At 36.3% G+C, this 25,521-nt stretch overlaps 1 protein-coding gene and 1 pseudogene across 1 annotated transcript; both read left to right on the plus strand.

Annotated features, from left to right (window-relative positions):
• Nucleotides 1-358: 358 nt before the first annotated feature.
• Tmem244 (transmembrane protein 244) lies at nt 359-7,332 on the plus strand. The gene is given in 4 exon segments (XM_087189993.1): nt 359-468; nt 1,974-2,047; nt 5,708-5,809; nt 7,268-7,332. Coding segments are annotated over 4 exon segments (351 nt in total).
• A 783-nt stretch (nt 7,333-8,115) lies between these two features.
• LOC101700524 (meiotic nuclear division protein 1 homolog) lies at nt 8,116-25,036 on the plus strand (annotated as a pseudogene).
• The last annotated feature ends 485 nt before the right edge of the window (nt 25,037-25,521 follow it).

Raw genomic sequence — 25,521 nt, forward strand, 5'->3', positions numbered from 1 at the left:
TTTGTTTGAGTTTATGTATTATCAATACGAATCTTTTGCCTGTGATATATATGTTTCAAATGTTTTCTTGCAATTTCTTCCTTGGCATTTAAGCCTTTAATCCATTTGAAATTTGTCGCAGAGTCTTGTAGAAGACTGGAATTTAATAGGATTTTTATATTTAGAAGCCAAATTTCATGACACCTTTTGCACTTTTATTGTGCACTTTGAAGTCCTTCTCAACTCATGAGTCTCCAACCAGTATAAAGCTGGATAGCACTACTAGCATTCATTCATTCATTCAATCATGTATTCATCCACATCATCTTGTTTGTCAAACTGGTTATTAGCAGCTGTGAGAAAAACCCCAGGCTCCTGGATGTCACTTTTGTCTCCTTCACAGGTTGTTCTACAGAGCAGTGTCCGCTGTGTCCTCCTGTTTTACACAGTGTACTACGTGTCTCTGAGCTTGTGCAGCCTGACACTCAAGTCAGTAGTGTGTTGCCTTCAAATAGAATTAGAAGCTTAACACTGAATATGAAAAGAGTTTCTACTTAATACTGACATGTCTCAGGATTAGAGAAGCAGGTTTTTCTAGTGAATTAAAAAAAAAACTTTTGTTGTCGAAGTAAAAATAAAATTTCTCCACCTTTGAAAATGATAAAAGTAACTGTCATGAAATGACAGGGCTAGAGCCAGGCAGCCTGTTCTTACCTCTGTGGAGGACAATCATGGGAAGAAAGCAAGACTGTTGCTCCCTGGGTTGGTTTTGAATTAGAGGAAATTTGGATGAGAATATGCTTGAGGTAATCTACAGCCAATTTAAATGTTTTTAATATCTACTGGGAGCAGCTTTGGGCTGCAGGTCAGGAGACCAGCACTGCAGTCCAGATGCTGATTAATTTCCTGACTCATCTTGACCAAGCCATGCAGCTTCTTTTATTTCAGTGTCATTTGTCAAATGAAGGAAATAATCCAGAAAGGGTTATCACGAGGGCAAAATGAAATTAGCACATTGTTTTCAATGGTCTCATTTCTATGTAAGCATGAGACATTATTTTTTTCAGGTAATATTTTGTCTTGTTATGCTTGAAATTTTTCCCTACAAATGCAGATGGACAAGATGTTGATTGCCTTGAAATAAATTATATATGTTTACACAAAATTTCCTACAAATTGAGTATTCATGCAAGTTGATTTCATTTTGTAAGCAAAGAATTCCATTTTAATATGCAAATTAATACCAAAAGGTAATGATACAGACTTTTGCAATGGAAAGAATGTCCAGCATGCCTTCGGGCAAACCCACCGAGGAAGCCTCCAGAGCTCACAGTCTGAGCTGACGCATGAGCTGGAAATGGCGAGAGTGGTCTAGAGCCAAGCACAAGGCCGGCCCTGAGCTTGGGATTGAAGAGTTTGTAGATCACATGAGTCAGTGGTAAGGAACTTGAAGTAATTGTTCCTTAAAGCTCCTGGTGGGAGCTAGCTGGGGGACCAGCTGCACACAATTACCAACTCAGGCATCGTAGAGAGACTAGCTATATGCTTTACAGACTCAGATTTTAGAACAGGAAAGGATCTCAGCAATTAAATGAAGAGTTTCTTCAATTTACAGTTAAGCAGAAGTCCTGAAAGGTTAAGTGATTTGTCGAAATTCACTGGTAACACTGCCTGGATGAGAACCCACATCTTGTTACTTCCAAACTCATGCTTTCTCCATATTTAATGTTCCCCTCACAGACTGGATGGAAGGAGCTACTGGGATTATAGCTGAAACCTCAGATACAATCGAAGCCATTTTGTGGACAAAGTGAATTTAACTGACAAAGAAGACAGTGTAGACAAGAAATTATTTGGTGGCCATCTGAGTCAGCCAGGTCTTAAATGCATCCAACATGGGTAAATCTAATGACTTCTCTGAATAGTGTTGTGCAGTTGAACTGTCTCCTTCAGAGTACATTTTTTTTAACAGAGTACATTTTGTAACACCTCAGGGTGTATGAGTTGGATGTCCCGGCATCATTTGATTTCAAAACAAACCCCTCATAGCTGGATACAAATTATAAAGGTAATTTTAAAATTTTTAATCCTTATCAATGAGTGAAGCATGTGCCTCCAGGAATCAAAATCTTAAAAGAAAAATACAATTCCAAAAAAATCATGGCTTCCTTGCAATCATCTGTATATTATATCTGACTTCAAAAACTAATTAGAAAAAGTATCATCAAAAATTTCAAAGTAAGCAATCCTAGGAGATGGAGTAGGATGGCCTTAGTGGAGGAAGGGTGTTAGAATCTCATATGAATTTCCATTTCATAGTACTGAATTTTTGAGCAATAGATAATTTTAAAGAAAGGGAAGAAGAATGACAATGTTGTAATGCAGAAAAATGTTCATGACACGTGAGACAGAAAATGAACACTACAGAGGAGTTCGTTTTATTTTTAAAGAATAGAGTAAAATTCATGGTTTCAGTAGTAAGAAGTCTGGAAAATTATGCAACAAACTGTTATCTCCCATCTGGGTTGACAGAGAACTTTCATTTTCTATTCTGTATATCTTTGTTTCAATTGTATTTTCCTTCCCAAAATAGTATAGAATTTATTGCAGTGGAAATGTCCTAGAGCAGAGTAGGATAACAAGGTTGACAACAATTAATTGAATATTTCACATAGCTAGGAAAGAGGATTCAGAATGTTCACAACACAAAGAGATGATGATATCTGAGGTGATAGATGTGTTAGTCATCATGAACTGATCATTACACACCATATACAGGTACTGAAATACCACACTGTACCCCACAATATGTAGTTACTGTGTGTCATTTAAAATGAAAAATAAATAAATAAAAGCAATTCATTGCAGAAGAGAAACAATAGGAAAGAATATACTAGAACAAAATCTGTCTTTTCAATTTTGCATTTCTGTTGAATAAATAATGAATACTTTGTATGTGTATAAGCCTGTACGTCAGTACAAATGCCTATTTGAATATATGTCAAGCATATTTGTTTTGGGGTGTTTATGGTGAGTTTCCCCCATCTTCAGAAGAGCAAAATTTTAATGTCACTTTCCATCATAAAAAATACACATTAACTGATGAAATTTCAGACAATAAAAACAAGTACAAAAAAAGAAAAAATCATAAATTTACTTTTTGCATATAAGTATTCTTAATATTCTGTTCAATTTCTCCCAGTTTTTAAATATGTACTCTCAATTCTTTAAACATTAAAATTTACTAAAAAAAATAGGATAATCTTTTGTGAGGCAAAATATGCAAATATGCATAATTTCCTGAGGACAAAGAAACCAGATTTCAAATATGATTTGTATAGAACACTTGGTCAGCTAAAATTACTGAATTCAACTAAAAAACCTTAAAACATCCTCCTCCAGTGCATGACCTTGTTTGGTGCCTTTATTGATTCAATTTTGGACAGCAAAGAATATATGAGAACAAGAAATGTTTATTGTAACAAGATACAAGAGGTCTAATGTTTTAGCTGCACTTTCTCTTCATGTATTTCTTTACTGAAGATGGAATTGGTTTTTTATTGTTACATATCTCCACAAAAGATAACAAGATAGTCACAGGAAAGAGTCAAGATTAGGCCATGTATGTGTTTTGGGTAGGGAGGGAGATTTCAAGCTGAACTGTCATTTAATTCTTGCCTTGTAGTCAGTCACTGAAGAGAGGAACAGGTGACAGGCTCATTGGAGAAGGTTATATACACATACCAGGGATTAGTGAAGACCCCCAGGATGGCTGGCTCAGTTTACATCTCTTTTTTCTGTTATGAAACATGAACATTTGTACAAAGATATCAATAAGCTCTTAGCCTATGAAATCTTTAATTTTGGGTTTAGGGAGATAAGTGTCATAATTCCAGGGTGGTTCCTTTGAGAATCCAGTCTTGTTTAATCTTGGAAATAAAACCTGAGAGTCATCTCCGAGCCCTGGGCTTCGATTTGGGATCAGGTTTCATGTCTATTTCAAGAAAGTTTTCACTGAGGAGATTGGTATGAGCAAGCACACTGGAACATATATGTTCAGGTAAACCATTTTGATTACAGTATCTCTCCTTTGTGTTGCACAGAATAGCTTACAAATTCCTTTCATTTTAAACTGAAAACCTCCCAACATTTTTCTGAGGTAGATAAGATAGCACTCTGTTTCCAGTTTATCCAGAGGTTAAAATCCTTCTCAGTGAACAAATTAAACTCTTAAACTGTAAATGATAGACTAGAATTTTACTGGCCTGACTTCCAGTTGTGCACTATTTCCTTTAAATAGTGCTTTCTTTCATGTTATAGACAAAGTCTAGGTATTCTCTTTCACTACAGGCAAATATCACTTGTGCAAAACTAACATCACTATCTCCAAGCAGCTGCAAGGTAACCTACAAACTCTCTAAATGCTGACAAAAGAGGCATCTCTATTTTCCTGTAACCCTATGGAGCCTGTGTGAGCCATGTTTGGAGGAAAGAATGATGTTTCACAGGAATAGTAATGTTAATAGGACAGGACAGCTTTGATTTTGGGGAGCAGGACATGCTAAATTGATCTGTATTAGTCAAAGAAATTTCCATCCAATAGAAAAGGAGTTATAATGAATTCTCCATTTAACTGTTGGAAACTGTTGAGTTAAAATAAATAGAACCAAAGAGGGACAAATGTGATACCTTTAAAAATGTAATGCTTAGGCTTGCTTGCTTTATGTCTTACTTATCCATGAGACAGCCCCTGGCCTGCTGGTTAATAAATTATTTCTGCACAATAGGAAATAGGTAATTATTTCATTTGCCAGTTTGAAAAAGATACAGAATTTACATAGCTAGATTTACTGGCTCCTGAATGATATGAACATACCAATAATTTGCTGTGTTTTAAAAGGCAAGAAAGGTAGTTTTTATGGAAAGTTGTATTATTTACCAAGGGTCTTTGGTGGTATATCACATGCATGTGTCACTTTAAAGTTGGATCAATCTCTTCTTTGAAACTACTCTAGACTTAAAGGGCCATATAAAGGACAAGAGGCAAAACATTGAACCTTCTTGTCTTCCAGTCTCTTAGAGATTTGTGGTCCTGGTATGTGAATAAATACCTATTTTTTCATATTCAGGGAAGCCGTTGTGAGACAACCAGTGAAAGTAGAAGTGTTTCCATCCACAGCTGTCCTTTAAGGGGCCTTCTTTCACCCAGGGCGGTTAGTTATGTTTCCCAGTTGACTACCTAAACATACCAAATAATTACAAAAACACAAAGGACCTCCTTTCCAAGACAGGTCCTGTTTGGTATCAAAGAAATGTCACAGTTCAATAAACTCTTTTCTCTCATTTCTAAAAACTAAGAACTGAATTCTTCCACTAATCTCATTAATTTTTAAAATAAGATTTCCAATCCAATAACATATTTGCACATAAAGTATATTTTGTAACTTTTCTTTATTGCATTTTACCTGCTAAAATGCTAAATACAAAGAATATGAAAGAAAAATTGTATGTTGTTAGTCATATTTCTATAAAGCTAAGGAAGGTTAAAAGAATATAGTAAAATTTCTTATCCATATATGAGGGTTGGGTAAGATACAGACCATTTAAAAAAAAATCCTTATCTAAATTCTTTGCTGGGTTAAGTTTTCATGGTCTTGTCGCTAGCTGTATTTCAGAATCGTTCATTGTTCTAGTCTCAAGTAATTATATTCTTGATTTTTACTTGCAGTTCTTTGTTTTTGTGGGTTGTTTTTTGCTCTGGTTGTAGAAGAATGTGTTTGGGATTATGCTATTTCTGTAACTATTCTTCATGTTGTCATCACTTCTACAAGTAAGCAAATAAAATAGCAGAAACAAAGAAATGTATTAAATTTGACATGGTATCGAGCTGATGTCCTAGGAGTAAATGCTGCCCTATGCCTCCCCCATGATGATGAAGTTCTCTCCTCCTTCCTTCCTCCTCCCAAGCCACATTCTCCTGCCGCTCCTTGTGGTCGGGTTTAGACAGCTCCATCTCTGAGTCAGGGCTGTACGGAAATGTAGGCATTTCTGGTCCACTTTTCACATTCAACTTGCCATCCACTTGCATGGAGTTTGTCTCCGGGAGGAGTATTTCCCTTCAAAGTCCTTTCGTGAGGTAGAAAGTGATCTAAACGTGGGTTGTGAGGAAACCTAGAGTATTTGCAAACCTGTGAACTTCCCCACAATCCTTATTTTTAACAGGGATACCAGCTCTAAGATGTTTTTATCTTCACCTATCATCTCTGGAGGTAGAAGGAAATGCATTCAAATTTCTGCCTTTTCCTAGGAGTGTAGTCTTGGCCAAGTCATGTTTTACTCCAGTTTCCTCTGCTACAAAAGTTTAGACCTGGTAAATTTACCTGGTAAAATTTCACTGAGATCATGAGAAATTCTGTGAAACAGAATCTATCATAAAACAGTTTCTTGGTGCTGCAGAGTTTCATCCACCCACTCATCCATCCATTCAAAATTTACTCTTCCCTCTGCCTTTTCCCTCCCTCATGACCCTCCATTAGTTTTTAAAAATCATACAAGAGTGGACGATTGCAAACACATGTTATAATTCAATGCTTATTTTTATTACCAAAATTTAAATGACTCTTGATATTTTAGTGTCCTGATCTATTAATAGTATAATCTATCTGCAATTTAAGAGCAGTGCTGTTAGAGAATGCCAGTGCATCAGTTTCCTCAGATACAAAGTAACTCAGAGGATCTTGGGTCCCCTCCACCTGCTCAGATTCTCTATTTCACTCTAGGGCTCAAGCTTTCCAGGAAGACAGACAATATCTGTAAAAGGATCTGAGTTTGCAAAGTGGTCCCATACTCAAGATGGCAATAAGCCATAGGTTCTGGACTCAGGAATGTTCTTAACTCGTTGTCTGACATGTGGCATGTAGAAAATGCTGAACAAATGACTGCTTGTTAGAAGTGATTCCAGAGTGAAGTGGTCCAGAGTTCTAGAGACAGCCAGGGCTCAGGAGGCTCATAGAACCATCCCCACTGCACGTGACTCAGATCAACAATGTTGTGAGCTCCCTGAGGACCTGACAGTTCAGAACATCATGTCTAAGGGGAGGAGTTCCAAATGTTTACCCTTACAAACAGCCTTTAGACCACGACTTAGATAGAAAATGGGGGTTACCAGATTTCATGAATGGGGATGCAATTTTGCTTTGTTCTACTGATATGATTCGACCAAACAAATACAAATATTTCTTCATGAGTAAAAAGATAATGTAACACTACCTTTTGTATTCTATTGCAGTTATGTTGGAGTTCCCCTCAGCATCACATTGGTGGGCTGCCTTAGATATGTTGGAATTGCTCTAGTTTAGATTCTCTGATGCACAGCAATAATTTCAAGTAGAATACATTTTGGAAAACAGTTTTATTATCTTAGACATGGATTTTATTATATTATTCTCTTTCTAAGAGGTTCAGGATGGTCACGTCCTCTTTCTAAGAGAATAATAACAATGACACCCAAGTGATCATGTACACAGAGGTGCCTCCGATGTTCCACTGTACCCATGAGCCAACAGGGTAGACTCAGAAGCAGCACAAGATGGAGGTATATGCAAGACCTGATGTCAAGACCTGTGCAGCCCTCCATGTCCTTCTCTGACATCTCCTTGTCCCTTCTTAGAGCATCATGCCTGACATAGCCCTTCACATCTTATCACCTGGCCTTCATTTTTTCTTCTGCCCCAAGACGCAAGTTCTTCTTAGATACAACTCATCAAAATAAATCCTCTTGGAACACTTAAGGATCCCCCAAAAGGTTGAATTTTTAGTGAGACCAAAAGGCTAAAAACCTGATGTATATTTCACTGGGGGAACGGTGTTTTACAGGATGATTCAAGCAAAATAGTCAGATCTCAAGATGTTGCTCCAGAAAGACAAAATGAGGATGAAGAAAGTGAGAACAGCCACAAAATGGCGGCACACTGAAATCAGGAAAATGTGGGCAAAGCTTGTGTGTAACAAACGAAGAATTTAAGAGTATTCTGAAGTAAATTAGCCTCTGCCTTTCCCCTTATTAACAAAATGGGTCTAAAACTGTAGTCTGGAGCTGGGTTTCCCTTGCATGCAGGGCATGAGGACCTTGCGAAAATGGCGTCAGTCTGGGTGGGGCTCAGCTGGATTGTGGCCTTGCTCTTTCATGGACCATCCTTTGAGAAGCAATGACAGACAACATGCTGAGCCTTTTAAACTATGTGCAATACCTCCCTAGAAACAAAGCCATTAAGTTTTATTACTTAACACCATTTTCAAGTTCTTAAAATTGAGAAGTTCTTCAAGTCATCGAAATTTAATCTCCGTTGTTGTTTTCTAAGGCCATCATTTCCTACAAGTGGCCATCCACTTTAGCTCGCTGTTAAACAATTCAGTCTAAAAATTATGTTTTCCTTATTTCCTATTTTATGAAATAGGGAAATCAAGATATGAAATAGCAAATATACAGGAAATTAGATTGTTACAATGTCTTTTCTTTTTTTTTTGTACTGGAGATTAAACCCAGAACCTTTGCCCTTGTGTTTTAGTTTGAAACGTGGTCTTGCTAAGTTGCTAAATTGCCCAATCTGGGCTTGAACTTGCCTCCTGCCTCAGACCCTCAGCTGGGTTTACAGGCATGCGCCACCATACCCAGTTTACAATATCACTTGAAAAAATTGTTCTTCCTTGATCATATTATGAAATAATTAGGAGCATAGGAAGAAAAGCAGCATCACAACATTAACATTTATTTGTGCTAATAAACAGTCTCATAAAGCAAACCTGGATGCTTCCAAACAGGCTCCAGTGTGTGTCAAGTATGGAAACTACCTCTAAATCTGCTGCACTTGGTTTCCAAATATAAAGATTATGTAATATTTTGAAAAACATCACAGTAATCTTGTCTAAAACCTTCAGTCTGTTTCGAAAACAGCAAGCAAGCCCAAAGGAGTTCTAGTGTTGCCACTCCATACCCATACAATACTAATACTCATTTATTGATTGTTTAGTATGGGCCAGGAACATTGCATTTATCTCACTAACCTTACTGCAATTCTGTGAGATAAATGTTATATTCTAGTTTTGCAAATGTGGAAACTGACATGTACAGAACTGGATAATTTAGTAGAGTTCCTGCAGTCACTAAAGTGGGTCTCCTCCCCAGCTTTTCCTTCTGCCATGGATTGCCACCCTATGTACAAATCCTAACGGTATGACAGCAAAGATATGGTGATTGCTGCCGTGGAGTCCAGGGAATCTCAGTTAGAGAAGACACAAAGTAACAATGTATAGAGCTTATAGAAATCTACAGATGCCCACTATGCAGGCAGTGAAAAGAGCACAAAGAAACGGAAAATAACAGAGAAGATTAATTAGACTCACAAGCCCAGATAGGACGTCCCTGTTGCTTTTCAGTTCTACGACTGGTTTTCCCCATCCAACGAAGCATATTTAAGAAAAACCATGACTTAGGAAAACACACACAGAGCAAAAAAAAACAAAAACAAAAACAAAGTATTTGTTTCTACACTCAATTGCTTATACTTTTGAAAAGAAAATTATAGGATGTTGTAAATTTCAAGTATTTTAAATGAATTTTAAAGTTTAAATGTTCATATTAAAATATTCAGCGCCCAGCACAGTGACTGGCACATACTAGATTGTCAGCAAGTATTAGCTGGGTTAGTGTAGGGAGAATTAAATGAGATGAAATGAAGTAGCAGAGATTTTCCTGGCATGCAGTAAGTCTATTTGGGTTCTTGACAGACAACTCCAGTGGAGGCTGTTTAATCATCACCCTGGGAGGGCTGAGGAAGTAAATAGATAATTACCTGCTGTATGTCTTTTTTATGATAAATATTATATATTTGAACACATTATTGGAGTTCATACATGATATTATGCCATATATTACTTTTTATATACAAATACATATTTGAACACATTGGAGCATAGAATATGATTTGTAATTGGAGAACATTACATGACATATTTTATTTATATTATTTATTATGATATATAATATGTATACGTGGTATACTACTTACATATCATATAATATGCATAATATGTTATATTATGCATGTAATATATTATATACTAATTACCTATCATATGTAATATAATATATCATAATATGTACATGATATATATTTATATATAAGGTGGGAGGATAAAAATATTTTTACATGGCTCATCCAGGTAATTGGGACAGAAGACTGCTCAAGGATTTTATCATTCTGTTTGCTACAATTCTCTTTTCTTCATGAGTGGCCCTGCAATCTTCATAGTAATACAAGAAGCTGTGAAAATATTTCAATTTTTTTCTGTTTACAGATTGAACTGTACTCATCAATCATATCAAATATCTAATACAAAAATTTCTCCAGTTAAAGATTTCTCTTTAGATTCAGACAAATATCAATGACAATATTGTGTTGACTTAGCTGTTCCTAGCCTCGCACTATTTATACTACATATTAGCCCCCTTTACTTGGGTTTAATTCTCCCCTCACCTTACATATCTATGAGTCTTACCTGTGTACTTTTCTAGTATTGCTTAGTACCTCCAGAAAGCATGTAGAAAATACTGATGTTTTATTTGATACCAGCCTTTCAAAGATGTAAATTTTTAATAGACTGGAAGAAAACTACTGAAAGGAAGGCTATAAATTTAAGTGGAAATGACATTTTATATGTGAGAAACAGAAAATTGTCTCTTTGAATTTTATTTACAACACCACAAAATTTACTGTGCCCTCGCTGGCCACATAACAAGTACCAGCTGGAGCCCAGTGAGTGTCTGTGTGAGCAGAATGGAATGGCCAGTAGGATTGGAGAACATAGCTGGGAAGCTACTTTCCTTTGAATAAGCAGGGTTGGCTTCCTCAGAGTGCAGTCATCACATGACATGGGGCATGTTTTTCATCAAATGAAAAGCTTGTTTGTTCCTGAGCACAGTGACCAGGCCTATTGGGAATGCTCTCTCAGGGTCTCACCTGAGACATGTGATTTCCTGTCAGGATTCCTACCTCAGACAGCTTTACCTTTCATGGACATTATGTTGTGACTGCTATACAGGGAGCAACCAACTTATGAAAACCCTGTTATTGTAGTAATGCTGGTTGAATTGATATTTTTTAAAAACGAATCATAGAGATAGTGCAACTAGAACTAAAATTATTTTCATAAAACCAAATAACCCAGATAGGTGGATTTCTGGTTTTAAAAATCTTTACTTGAAGTTGATGACCATGGTTTTCTTTTATAATTAGAGGGGAAAGACCTTGATCTATCTATTCATCCATTTTTCAATCATCTATCTCAATATCTGTGTATGTCTATATCTATCTATCTATCATCTACTGACAGATATGTAAACAGTAACAACACAAATAAATGGCTAGTTGATAAGCTGAAAGAACTAAAATTCCTTGGTACATGCATTGACTTCATTCTCTTTGAATTTCTGAGTTTTTAAAAACTTCTTATTGATTTGCACCTATTCTCAGAAATTTCAACAATTTAGCAACCTCAAAAAAACCCTCTACCCTCTCTTGGCTGGATCTTAAACTATTGGATTTCAAATGCTCTATCTGTTTCAGAAGCATTATTTTATCTTTATATTAGGACAAGTTTTCAGTGCATAATGTTTCCGTTCTTTGTGGGTAGTTGTACAAGCACAGAACACATCTTTATTCCTTTTCCCACCCCTTCCCTTCCTTTCCCTTTACCTCTTCATCCCTTTCCCCTTTAAGAAAGATCCATCTCCCTACTTCCTATTTTCTATCTTTTATTTTTCTCTTTATTTATGTAGTTTCAGGAACATATTTTAGTCATGATAATTGTTCTTACTCATAATCTTGCTAATGGATTATGTGTTATTGGTAATTAACTAAACCTTCCCTTTCCTTTACTTCCAGGATCTGGCTTAATTTCAATGATATGTGGCGGCCAGACTTTAGCATACTGTTTGTTCAAGGGCAACTTTATCTACCCAGATCTGGATAATTTTTGACAATACAGATAGGTTAGTTTGCCCCAGAATTTCTATGCTATTACTTATACTGTGTGAGAGCTTAATTTTGCTTTTTGTTCATGTTCAAGGTTGAATTTTTTCAGTACATTTTAAAACAATAAGAAGAGAAGTTAACAGAGAGCAAATCAACCTTAGTCAGAATTCACACATAAAATGTTGCAAACTCATAAACACAGTGTTTCCCAAAGTATACCCTTTAGAACAATTGTCCTGAATAATGTTAAAAACAGTTTCATGTTTAAATATACTTGTAGAATCCTGAGTTTGAGTAGAATAGAATTTATTTATTTCAGGACCTCTCAGGATTTCTCATATCTTATTGTGAGCAAATCATCTGTTTTTCCATAAACAGATCCATTCACCCTCTAAGAAATTTCATTCTATACCCCAGTTAACTTTCCAAAATTTAAATTGGATCGATCAATTACTGGTTTAGTAAATTTAAAGTATAATTTACATTATGCACCATTTCTGCAATATATTTGACCAGGAACACACTTTATATTGTGTGGAAAGGACAGAAGACAGATTCAAACAGCTGCCAATTTCTGAGAACAGAGTTAGATTTTATTATTGTCTCCATGGTGTTGGCTCTGGGTTAGAGCATTTCTTTTTTTTTTTTTAATTTTATTTTATTGGTACATTTTAGGTACACAATATAATGGCATTCATCATTGGAAATTTGCACCTTTACATAATCTCTCTTGGTTCTTATTTTTCCCCCTTCCCCTGCCCTCCCTTCAACCCCTCCACACCTCCCTATCTACAAAGACTTGTTTCCATTTTTGCATTTTCTCATATTAATTCCATTCCCTTCTTTCCTTCCCCTACCCCTCCCATTTCCCCTTCCCCTTTGTGCCTTTTCTTCCTATTTCACATTATCTATTATACCTTTTAGTTCTTATTTACACTTTCAGTTTCTCACACTAGAGAAACTGTTCAGTATTTACACACATGTGTCCTATTTATTTCACTTAAGAGTATCACTGAAATGTGCATACATTTAGCTATAAATGTCTCTAATTTCTCATTTTTTATAACTAGGACAAGAAGTCCCACTTGACCCAGCTATTCCCCTGCTGGGTGTCTTCCCCAAAGAATTGAAAGAATCATACCACAGTGATATATGTGCACCCATGTTCATAGCAGCACAATTTGTAATAGCTAAAACTTGGAAGCAGTCCAATTGCCCATCAACTGGAGACTAGATACAGAGCATTTCTTATGCAATGACTGCCCTTTTAATAAAAGTGCCTATTTCTTTCATTAGACTGTGATCTTCTATCACAGCACTTCTTAGAATTGTATGTGCCTTTAATTTATTTGAGGATCTTGTTACAGTGCAGATTTTGATTTGGAAGGGATGGGGTGGAGCCTGTGTCTTAGTTATTTTTCTCTCCTTGTTGAGAAAAAATACTCCACACCCAAAGTTAAAGGGGAAAATATTTATGTAGCTCACAGTTTGTAGAGGTTTCAGTCCATAATCAGCTGGCTCCAAGGCAGAGGGACACAGGGCAGAGGGGCGTCACAGAGGAGAAACAGTTCATGGCACCCACACAATAGCAAAAGCAATAAGGGAAGCTTAGCAGCATCTTTCTTCCCCTTTCATCGTATCCAGACTACCAGGACTAGGGCAGTGCCAAGGGAATCAGTGGACTGGTTTAGTAATCACATGCCCTTAATCCCAGCATCACACACACTCAATTCAGCCAGCTCTGCAAAAGCCACTTAGGACATGAGGCTTTGGGGCACATCTAGACATAAACCATAGCAGCCTGACTATGTTTTTCTAACAATTTTTAGGAAATGTTCTGTGGGCTGATGGATCACTTTGAGTAGCAAAGATATAAGTGGTTTTGACCATACTTTTTAAAAGCATATATAGCTCCATATTACTCATTCTATAGGTCTTTTATTATTGTCGTTCACTAAGTACTTATAAATATTATTAAATATTTAATATAATTAGACCATCTTCTGGCAGAAAAGAAGTACCTACCACCATCACAACAGGAAAGTGTATGTTAACGTATGTTTCCCCAAAATGCAAAGGGACAAGAGAGTAGCACCCGACACGCACACACCTGAGCATTTTGGGGAACAATTAGAAACTACTCTAAATTATCTTCTAGAATTTTCACCCTGTATCTTCTCACTCTAAAAATCCATTTCTTCCATTCAAACATCCTTTCACTCTGTAAGTAATGTGCTAATTTTATGTGTTTCAGATGACCTTCCAAACACTGTTGTATTGGTCACTTACTGGTTTAGAAAATTTAAACTTATCTTCACTTTTCTTTCACACATTATTTACACACACTTTTGCCTCCCTCTTATTACACCCACTGTGGCTGTTAATATGTAAATATCATGGAGACATCAAAATCTGTAACACACCTGGATCAGCCAAGGGGCCGTGAATTCCATTTACTAATGGAGGTTTTTTTGTTTTGTTTTGTTTTTTCCATCTTCATCTTTAAAGGACAAAAAGCACAGGGTAGCTTGAAATCTCCAGGGATGATCTTTGATTCCCCATGTTTAAAGCCCCACTGGTAGCATACAGAAGCATGTCTTGCAACAGATAAAACAACATACAACCCTGCTCTAGAAGAAATGCAGATCCCAAACGGTGAGACACTGGCCAGAAGTGTGTCCCTCTAAAACTCAGACTCCTGGAAAAAATTTACAGAAGCTGCCTGAATAATTTTGTTAATTAAAAAAGATTTGGGTGATGAAGTACTTTTAATATAATGAGAATTAAGTTCCACTGGTAAATTAGAATAACAATCTCTCCAGACTCAGATCTTAATATCTTGTCTTTATGTAGTGCAGCTTCATTAGCATGTTTATTTCTAGGATTAGAAATCCATCTGCTCAGGTAATTACTGTGGCATCAATCCTACACTTCATTGTTTCTCTTGGTCATAAGAATAATCTGCGGTTTTCCTCTTTCCCTTATTAAAATGATTGCCATTATCTATTTGATTACATCTTTTTTTTTTTAGATTGTTTGGCTTTTTATTTACAGTATTCATTTTTACATGTCACCTTTATGGGAAATCCTTTATAATAATACATAGGGAGAACAGAACAGGGAAAAAAAATTGGCCAAAATACCCCATCCCGCTATGTACTATGACATTTTCTTTTTTTTTTTGCCATTTAAAAAAAAAATTATTTTATTGGTACAATTTAGGTGTACAATATAATGACATTCATCATTGGAAATTTGCACCTTTACAAAATCTCTCTTGTTTCTTATGTTTCTCTCTTCTCCCTTCTCCTACTCTCCCTGATGATGTCTTTTGACACACAAAAATTAAAATACAAAGTATGTATTTTAGCACAATAAAAAATACACACCAAGCCTATCTGCTAAAAATCCACTTGCCTTAAACTATATACAACTTCTTAAAGGTCAAGAATAATGACCATTTAATTTTCTTTTTTTTTTAAATTCCATTAATTTATTGGTACATTTTAGGTATAAAATACAGTTACATTCATTATTGGGATCTTGTACCTTTACATGATATATCTTGGTTCTTAGTTTTTCCCCTTCCCCTCCCCTCCCTTCACCCCCTCCACCCTTCCCTATTTGCAAAGACCTTGTTTCCATTTTTTTCCTTTTCTCATATTTTTTATTTTTCCTTCTTTCCTTTCCCCTACCCCTCCCAATTCCCCTGCTCCTTTAGACCTTTACTTCCTATTACACAATATCAATTGTACATTTTTAAAATTACAATTTCAAAATTTAGAGGACATTACCACAGATTTTACAGAATTGAAAAGGATATAGAAAGCATATTACAAAAATCTTTTTTGAAATAAATTTGACAACTTCTAAGAAGTACCTTGGAAGACAAATCAATTAAACTGACTCTGGAGGAAATATAAAATTTGAATAGCACCTATTAAAGAAAATATATTCCTAGCTTGAAAACCTACCTATATGACAACAACAGGCTCATATACATTTTAACTGATAAATTATATCAAATATTTAAAGCAGAAGAAAGAAGTAACACTTCTCCCCTCATTTTAGGAACTCAACATTGTGCTAATACTAAAACTGGATAAAGATAACAGAAGAAAAAAGTTTGAACATAGATAAAAATTTAACAAAACAAACTATTAGAAGTCAGACCTACCAGTATGTAGAAAGTGGTTTTATTATAGGGATGGCAGTGTTGGTTCAGCATTGGAAGATCCACCCCCATAAGTCATCATTTTAACAGAGGAAATGAAAAAGCCACAGGATCCTATGCAGAAAAAGTTACAGAAAAAGTATTGGACTAAATTCTGCAGCTGTTCATGGTAAAAGCTATCAGGAGATTTGAAGAAGAACAGAACTTCTGAACAAATAAGCCATGCACTCTATACTTCCAGCAAAAATACCTTATATGAATGGAGACGATACAATACTTTCTCCCTAAGGTGGGGAACAAGGGCAGATATGCCTACTCTTCATCTGTCCATTAAACTTTGAAACATAGGCCTACCAAAATAGTATAGCAATAAAAAGACACAATTAGCATAGAATTGGCAAGGTAGAAGTAAAATCTTTATATGTAGATGAAATGATCATCTACAGAGAAAACACTAAGAAATCTCTAGGAGCCCATAGAACTTGTATTTGAATTTAGCAGGATTAGAACACATAAGGTATCTATAAAAATTCAGGTCTATGTATACTTGCTATAAATGAAGAATTGGATATTGAAATTTAAAAGTTACATAGGAATACAAAGGACCTAGAAAAGGAAAAAGGAAAAAAAAACAACAACATTGTTGGAAGACATTACCTAATTTTAAGACTTCCTCTAAAGCTACAGTAATCAAGGCAGTGTTGTGTAAGGAAAGACATATAGATCATTGGAATAAAACAGAGAATCTAGAAATAGAACCACACATATATGGTCCACTGAGGTTTGAAAGATTATTTAACATTAACATTTTATAGAACATAAACTCAACTCAAGAGCAGAGGAAAAGATGGTGTTTTCAGCAAATGGCACTAGAATACCTGGTATCCGTATATAAAAAATTAACCTGAGCCTTTTATTTCCATACATAAAAATAACTTGAAAGGATCTATGAACCTGAATATGAAAGAGTAAAACTATAAAACTTTAAGAAGAAATTATAAGGGAAAATATTCATGAATTTAGGGTAGGCAAGAATTTCCTAGGATATAAAAAACATTATGTATAAAAGAAAGAAATTGATAAATGAGATTCCATCAAAATTTAGAACTTTAAATGACATCGTTAAGAAAATGAAAAGTAGTCCTTAAAAAGACCATATTTATAATACATATAACCTAAGACCAGAATGTATAAAGAACTCTTACAGCTCATTAATAGACAACCCAATTAAAAAGTAGACACAAAAAGATGATAAATAGCCAGTACAGCACAAGGGAAAGTATGCAACACTAGAATCTGAAAAATACTAATCAGTACAATAACAAGATTGTATTACACACTCATTAGGGAGATGAAGTTAAAAGTTTTAAAACAACAAATATCAGTTTAAATGTGAACCAGTTAGAACTGTCTAATACTGCTAATGTGAATGTAAAATGACAAAATCATTTTGGAAAACTATAGAAATTTCTTGTATTGCTGTTAAGAACCAACAGTTCTGTTCTTAAGTCTTTACTTAAAAGGAATGAAAACACATGTTCACAATAGAGTTGTACATACAAGTTGACTATTGCTTAACTGAAATTCTTGGGACCAGAAGTATTTCAGATTTTGCTTTGACATCCACTTGATCTGCAAAGAGGATAGCTACTTCTGCTTTTTTGGGGGTTCTGTCTCATGGAGTATTGTTTTCCACCCTTTAACTTTCAGTCTATGAGTTTCTTTTGAATAAAATGTGTTTCTTGTATGCAGCATATTGTTGGATTTTGCTTCTTGATCCATTCTGCCAGTCTGTTTCTTTTGATTCGTGAATTGAGACCATTAACATTGATGGTTATAACTGATATGTATTGACTTATCATTGTCATGACTTTTTCTTTTTGTTGGATTCTCCCCCTTTGAACTTAATTTCTTGTCGTGCCCAATGGATTCATTCTTCTGGGCTTCCTGGGGTTGTGATCCTCATTGTCTTTTTCTAGAATACTGTCTAAAAATTTTTGGAGTACTGGTTTGGTATTCATGAAATTCTTAAGGTGCTCTTTGTCATGAAAGTATCTTATTTCTCCACCAATTTTGAATGATAGTTTTGCAGGTTACATCCATCTGGGTTGGAGGTTGTTTTCCTTTAGGGCTTGGAATACATCTCTTAAAGCTCTTCTTGCCTTGAGGGTTTGCATTGAGAAGTCTGCTGTGATTCTGATGGGCTTTCCTTTGTATGTGATTTGTTTCTTTTCTCTACCTGGTTATAGAATTATGTTCTTCTGTTGGGTTTCTGGAATCCTAACTATTATATGCCTGTGTGTAGATTTTTTTGATCAAGGCTATTTGGAGCCCTATATGCCTCACTTATCTGTATGTCAAGTTCTTTTCCCCTGCTTGGGAAATTTTCTGCCATCACTTCTGTGAACTTTTTTTTTTTTTTATGTCATGTGCACTCTCTCCTGTTTTTTCATTGACTCCAATCAGTCTTATGTTATTCTTCTTTGCATTGTCTAGCAGCTGCTGGATTGATCTCTCATGGTCCCTTACAATTTTAAAGCAATTTTTCTTTTCCTGATCACTAATTGCAATCTTATCTTCTATATCTGAAATTCTGTTCTCACATTGGGCCATTCTGCTGAGTAAGCTATCAATGGAGTTTTTAATCTCCTGGAAATCTGTTTGCATCTGTTTTACAGATTCCATTTGTTTCCTATGTTGGGATTCCATCATGTTCCTCAGCTCCTCTATTTTTTAAGCTGTGTCCTCTCTAGATTTATTAATCATGTCTTGCACTATGGGTACAATCTCTGCTGTTATCAGAGAAATTATTTCTGATTTCATTTTTTTCATATCCTCTTTCATTGCCAGTTCAGGGAGTTGAGTTGGTTGAGTTCAGGTGGTTGAGTATCAGAATTTTTTCATCTCATTTCCCTTTGGCATTGCTTTAGGTGACCCGGAAGTCTGGTTTTGAGACTTGTTTACATGTCTTCTCATTTCAACGGGGGGGGGGGTTGCTGTTGGCCCCCATGTGGCTCACCTCCTCTGGGCTAGGGGGTGGGGTGGTAAGGCGGCTGGGAAGCCTCCTCCTGGGCCCCTTGAGTGGCTCACCTCCTCTGCACTGAGGATGGTGGTGGTATGGTGGCCTGGAAGCCTCCTTCTGAGTGCTGGGAGTGGCTCATATCCTCTGTGCTGGGAGTGGCTCATCTCCTCTGTGCTGGGAGTGGTGGTGGTACAGTGGCCTGGAAGCCTCCTCCTAGGTGCTGGGCTACCATTTAATTTTCTTTTCCAATGTCCCATAGTTATAACTCGGTAGAATCCTTGGTAATATTTTGATGCAGTTTTTGAGGACTAATATTTTTATATCTTTAAGAAAGCTAGTATGTTGTTTATATACAAATTTTTCATAAATATGCTTTAAAGTTATGCCATCATTTTATTTTATAATTTAATTTTATTTACATAGTTCTTTAATGATGTTTTACTTAAAAGCATTATGTATAAAAGAATCTTGCTGACAATGGTCTGCCCCCCAAAATATATATTTAGATTTGACATGTTTGCTGTATGAATGTTAGAATTCTATGTAAAATTTTATGGATTTTGCTCAAAAAATTTACCTTAGTAACTGAATGATAAGTTGTGGAGCTATTTAGAATTGCTAAAGCTATAAAGATTATCATATAAAAGTGAGAACTTTTATTCCATGAGATACACAGGTTTTTTTAATGACAAACATCCCAAGGAAAAATAAAAGAGTACTTCCTAAAGTTGTTGCTGTGTAAACTTTAGAAACTGGAATTTCTAGGAAAATAAAATCATAATGAAAGTATCCATAGATACAGCTATGCTAAAAATTGTCAGAAATGGAAGGATATACAGTTTGGTTCATATATATAAAACTCTTTTGTAGAAAATTTCTTCTGTAGAAAAAAAGGCCTCATACGAGGTGATAAAAAATTTGGGGCTATTGCACATTTTAATAGAAGAGAATACAAGTGTAAGTTTTCCATTTATTATTTCTTAGTCACCTTAGCTATTTCTTGTACATCTTCATTCATTCTAAATGTTCCTTGCAGTACAGGGACAGCAGGCCCAAGCATATCTTAAATAGTAGCTACCACCTGACTTTCTCTGTCTCCAAAGGAGCAAATGCATAGAGAACACAGAGACTGTCACAGTGCATACAGGCTGTGTGTGCACTGTCCAGCAATGCACAGCATGTTGGTATTATTATTTTCTTCCATATAAAATATTGCTTCTACATTAGAGCTGTAAACGAATTTGATCTTTTTTCTTTCCTGAATATCTGGTTTCAGTGGCTCTTAAATGTGAAAATGTGCTACTTCTTCATAAAAATAAAAAGAATAAACAATTACAGAAATATGTAATCTTGAAATCTGGTCTTTCTTCCATTTCCTTTACAGGATCTTGTTTTTAGTCCAGGAGGATTTGGTTGTAGTGTCTTCCTCACCATCAACTTCCAGGTAGATTAGTGAAGTCAAGAAAAAAGAAAGCATAGAAACTGAAGGAGCTGCCCACTCCTTCAGTACTATATGTTCATTTTTATGCACAATGGCTTTCACCACTGACCATCATTCTGTGTCTTGGATGATTTGAGAAGCTTAAGGTAACTGCCTTTCTGTAACTTTGAGAATGAATTAGGTTTTATGCATTCATTCATTTATGTGGAGCTGGGAAGTGCACACAGGGCTTAACACACACTCAGCAAGCACTCTGCTACTGAACTACTTTCCTAGCCCTGAATTAGGTTTTAACTGGTCATTTTCAGAAGTTGATGTTAAATACATTTAACCCCATGCTAATAGTTTTGCTTTCCCTTAAGATAGTTTATAATCTTTTCCTAATTTGCTCTTCCAGTGGTACGTCAGTTCACAAATGTAACTCTTTCCATAATTCTGGTCACAAACCAAACTGGACAAGAACCAAATCAGATTTCCCCATAAGGTTAATATTGAACCTAATCATTGAATTTGTTTCGGTTCTTGTTCAATTTGGTTTGTGACCAGAATCATGGAAAGAATTAAGTTCATGAGCCAAATTATCACTCTATTTTATTCTCAGAAAATTTCAGGTCTTTTTGTGATGCTAAATCTAATTTCAATAAATTAAGATTTATACAGGCACTATCAAGTTGGATTTGCAGTTTACTTTCTAGCAAATTCCAAGCAGTTAGCAAGTGTTCTAATGAGTGTATTGGAAGAACCTCGTTGTAAATTGAGCATCTCTTTTTAGAAAAGTGCTGTCATAAGACACCTAGGATGCTAATAAAATGAAGGCTGGTAAGGAGGAAGAAAAATAACTATTTGGTGCTTGATGAAAAGCTCTGCAGTATTTTTGATAACCATGGTATGATATAATATTTAAGCATTGCATAATTCCAGAGTGAGAGTGTACAAGTGCACTAAGGTGCAAGTATTTATGTATAGACAGAAACAAAGGACCAAGGTGGGGTTTGGACCCTCACTGTTAGCATCTTTTCCACTTTGTTGTATTTGTTTGGCTACTGCAGTCCCCTCCCTTTCATCCCTTGGTCTGTGCCAAGTTGGTGGGCAAGAGCATCCCTATGAAAGTAGTAATTCCTGCTTCTGGTCTTGCCAAATGCCAGACAGCTTTGTGCCATGCCCAGCAACAGATCTCAGCCCCAGTGGGGTTTCCACTCACAAAGGAGACTACTGTTGCCAGGGAGAGAGCACTGAACAAGCTGCCTTCAGTCTACACTGGCCAAGGTCACAGGAGGATCTGATACAACCCAATTGCCTCCCATCTCACCAGGCTCACTTTATCTAGAATGTGGGGTCATCCTAGGTGCTGCATAGCAGAGTACTTCCTGATGACCTTGACCTGCCTCCCTGCCTATATCCTAGGAAGGAGATGACAAAACTTCTGCCATTGCCATCATCCCAGGCCCCAATTCTGGATGATTCTGTGATGCCTCTGAAATCTTAATGTAAGTGAGGGGCTTTGCATTTCCCATGGGCCCCACAGCTTGGAGGGAAATGAGTCTGCTGGAAGTGTTGAGATCCTGGATGTGGCCCTCTATGGAACAGAGCCTCAAAGGAGCATCCCCTTACCTCCCTCTGCTCCAACATCAACCCAGCTCAGAAGAGCCCTCCCAACCTCTGCTGGAAGACATGCACAGGCTACGCAACACCAGAAGTCCAAGGAAAACATAAGCCACAAATCAGAATACAGCATGCATGAAAACACTCCTGCATGACACAAAACAACACTCCTGCACAACACATCTCCCTTCAAAATGGCAAATGAATCGAGAAAACATCCCTCTGTGGAAGACAGAACATTCAAGATATGGTAAGATTTCAACCTCACAGATAAAAATAAGGCAGCAATTTAAAGAAAATATATAAATATTTCATTTTTTCCTTAAAAAGGGAATATCATCTCTGCAATTAGAATAGTTGGTAATCATATAAAACATATATATATATATTAGAAATCATGGAAGTGAAAAATGCAGTCACTGCTATAAAAAACCAAGTAGATAAGATAATTAGTGATCTAAATATGACTGTAGAGAAAGATTAATGACATGAAGAAAGAATTGAGGAGTTTACTCAAAATTCACTGCAGTAAAAGAGAAGGAAAATATGGAAGATATATTGAGACATGGAAGATAAATTGAGAAGCCCCAACACCCACTTAATTACAGCCTACAAGTAAGAATGAAGGAGAGCAAATGTGTAGATATAAAGGGTTTCAGAACTGCAGGCGCCAATGTGTTTCCAGCTTGAAAGGGTTTACCAGATGTCAAGCCAGATAAATGACATAACCCAGACTTCACAAAGAATATAGAAAGGAAAATATAATAAGAAGAAAGATAACAGTATTAGAAATCACCCCAAACAAGAGATAGTCTATTCAGCATAGGAAAATGGGCCTTCCAGAATGCAGGTCAGCTTGGGGCAGAAGGACTACCCAGGAACATCTGGCTAGTGACTCTGCTTTCTCCCAGCCCCAACTCCCAAACTCTTCATGATCAGGGGAGGAGGTGGCCTTCTTGATTCCAAATTTGGTTCCTAAGACAGAAATCCTGATGCTTATGTGCATTTTTTAAGTGAAGAAAACAGATTGTTAAGGTTAAATCTATTTATTTATTTATTTATTTACTTATTTACTTATTTATGTATTTATTTATTCATTGGTATCCGGGATTGAACTTGGGTTCTTGCGCTTGTGAGGCAGGCACCGGAACCACTGAGCTAAATCCCCGGCCCCTGGTTAAATTTATTTTTAAATAAAACTACAATCCCTGAATACAGAAGGAAGAAATGAATCTTTTCAGATCTGACAGACACTACCTTGTGAGCAAAATACTGAGCCTGATAGAGAAAATATAAGTAAAAAGGATTAAAAATGAAAAATTAAGTACAATTCAAACAGAGTGGAGGATTTTACTAATCCTATAATTAAAAATTGAGAACTTGATATAACAGTTTTCAAGCAAAGTAGAAGATACAGAAATTTTAAATAAATCAACATTTATTAAAAAAATGTGATAGTAAAAATGAAAAATCCTTTTCCTAAATTACATCTAGCCTGGGTTGTAAATTGTGTCAAGCCGTTAAAGGCCAGCTAATCCCTGTAATATAAAAACAATCCTAGGAATATTATAAAGATAAATAGCTCTCCAATTAGTTTTCAAGTGTGGTAAAATATTGATACCAAAGTTGCACAACAATTGTAAAAGAGAAACAAACAGATGAACCTCACTTATGGAAATATATCTAAAAGTCAAAAGTAAAACATCAAATCAATCCCAATTATGTCTTTCAAAAATTATTAGCTAGAGTTCCCCGCCCTGCTCCCCTTTGCGGCTCTGCTGGAGCAATTGGCGCCAAGGCCAAAGTCAAACTCGCCCCTCGCCCCTCGCTCCTCGCCCCTCGCAGGCCTGGCCACCGCCGGAAGGCCCGCTGCCCGCACCATGTCAAAGAAAAAGGACTGAGTGCAGAAGAAAAGAGAGCCTAAATGATGCAAATATTTTTTAAGACACCCTGTGAGCGTAGGTACTGTTGTTTCATCTGCATTTAATGAAGACACCTGAGGACCGGGCGATTTAGCTCAGTGGTTCCTCCCCCTGCCTCGCAAACGCAAGGACCCGAGTTTGAGCCTTGATAACAAAAAGAAAAAAAGAAGAAAAAAGGATAATACAAATGAAGACACCTGTGAGACACCGACTATCTAAGACGCTAGTCCTGGATCTCAAAAATAGAATTGACTGTACCAGGATTCAAACCAAAGAGGATCACCTGATTTTAGAGAAAGATGTATTTCAATTAAAAGACCTGGGGAAGATTGCTCCCAAGGAGAAAGGAATTAGTGCTATGTCAGTAAAAGAAGTTCTTCAAAGCTTAGTTGATGATGGTATGTTGGGCTGTGGGAGGACTGGAACGTCTAATTATTATTGGGCTTTTCCAAGTAAAGCCTTCATGCAAGGAAAGGTAAATTGGAGGCTCTGGAATCTCAGTTGTCTGAAGGAAGCCAAAAACAAGCAAGCCTACAGGAAAGCATCGAGAAAGCAAAAATTGACCAACGTGAGGTGGAAGAACTAACCGTGCTAGCAAACGAGCTTTCTTCACTTTGGGACCAAAGGGAACAGCTTAAGGCAGAAGCAGAAAAAGACAAAGAATATGACCCACAAGTTGTGGAAGAAATACTTTTAGATATCTTTTTTTTAGGTCAAGCAAATAAAGTGGCCAAAGACACTGCTAACAGATGGACTGGTAATATATTTGCCATCAAATCAAGGGCCAAAAGAAAATTTGGGTTTGAAGAAAATAAAATTGATAAAAATTTTGGAATTCCAGAAGACTTTGACTAAATAGACTAAAATGTTCCATGGTGGAGAAGGGCCTCTGAGCTTGTAAATATGTAAATTCTGAAACATTATCTCACTGGGTGTACTCAGTTGTTATTGCCCTGTAACTGTTTGTTGGTTTATTAATTCTAAATAGAGTATAAAATATTTAAAAAATTAGCTAATGTCCCTAAAGTTTATTCCAAGAATGCAAGAATAGTAGCTGTGGTTTGGGTATGGTTTGTGGGTATACCCCAGAAGGTTCTGGAAACTTAACCACCAGGGTTGCAGGACTGAGGTGACAGAACTTCACTTCCTTCCAAGGGAAGGAAGACAGTCAGGTCACAGGGACACCACATTTGGAAGGGATTAATGGTGCCCTTGAGGACTAGGTTAGTTCCTATGGGAATGGGTTGTTACAAGGGAGCTCAACACCTCTTCCAAATCCTTCTTGTACATGTGACATTGCCCCTTACACACACACACACACACACACACACACACACACTCCTGCCATT

The sequence above is a fragment of the Heterocephalus glaber genome, unplaced genomic scaffold (assembly GCF_053883595.1).
Source record: "Heterocephalus glaber isolate CG9 unplaced genomic scaffold, H.glaber_assembly_v1.0 deba00001550, whole genome shotgun sequence".
Lineage (NCBI taxonomy): Eukaryota > Metazoa > Chordata > Mammalia > Rodentia > Bathyergidae > Heterocephalus > Heterocephalus glaber.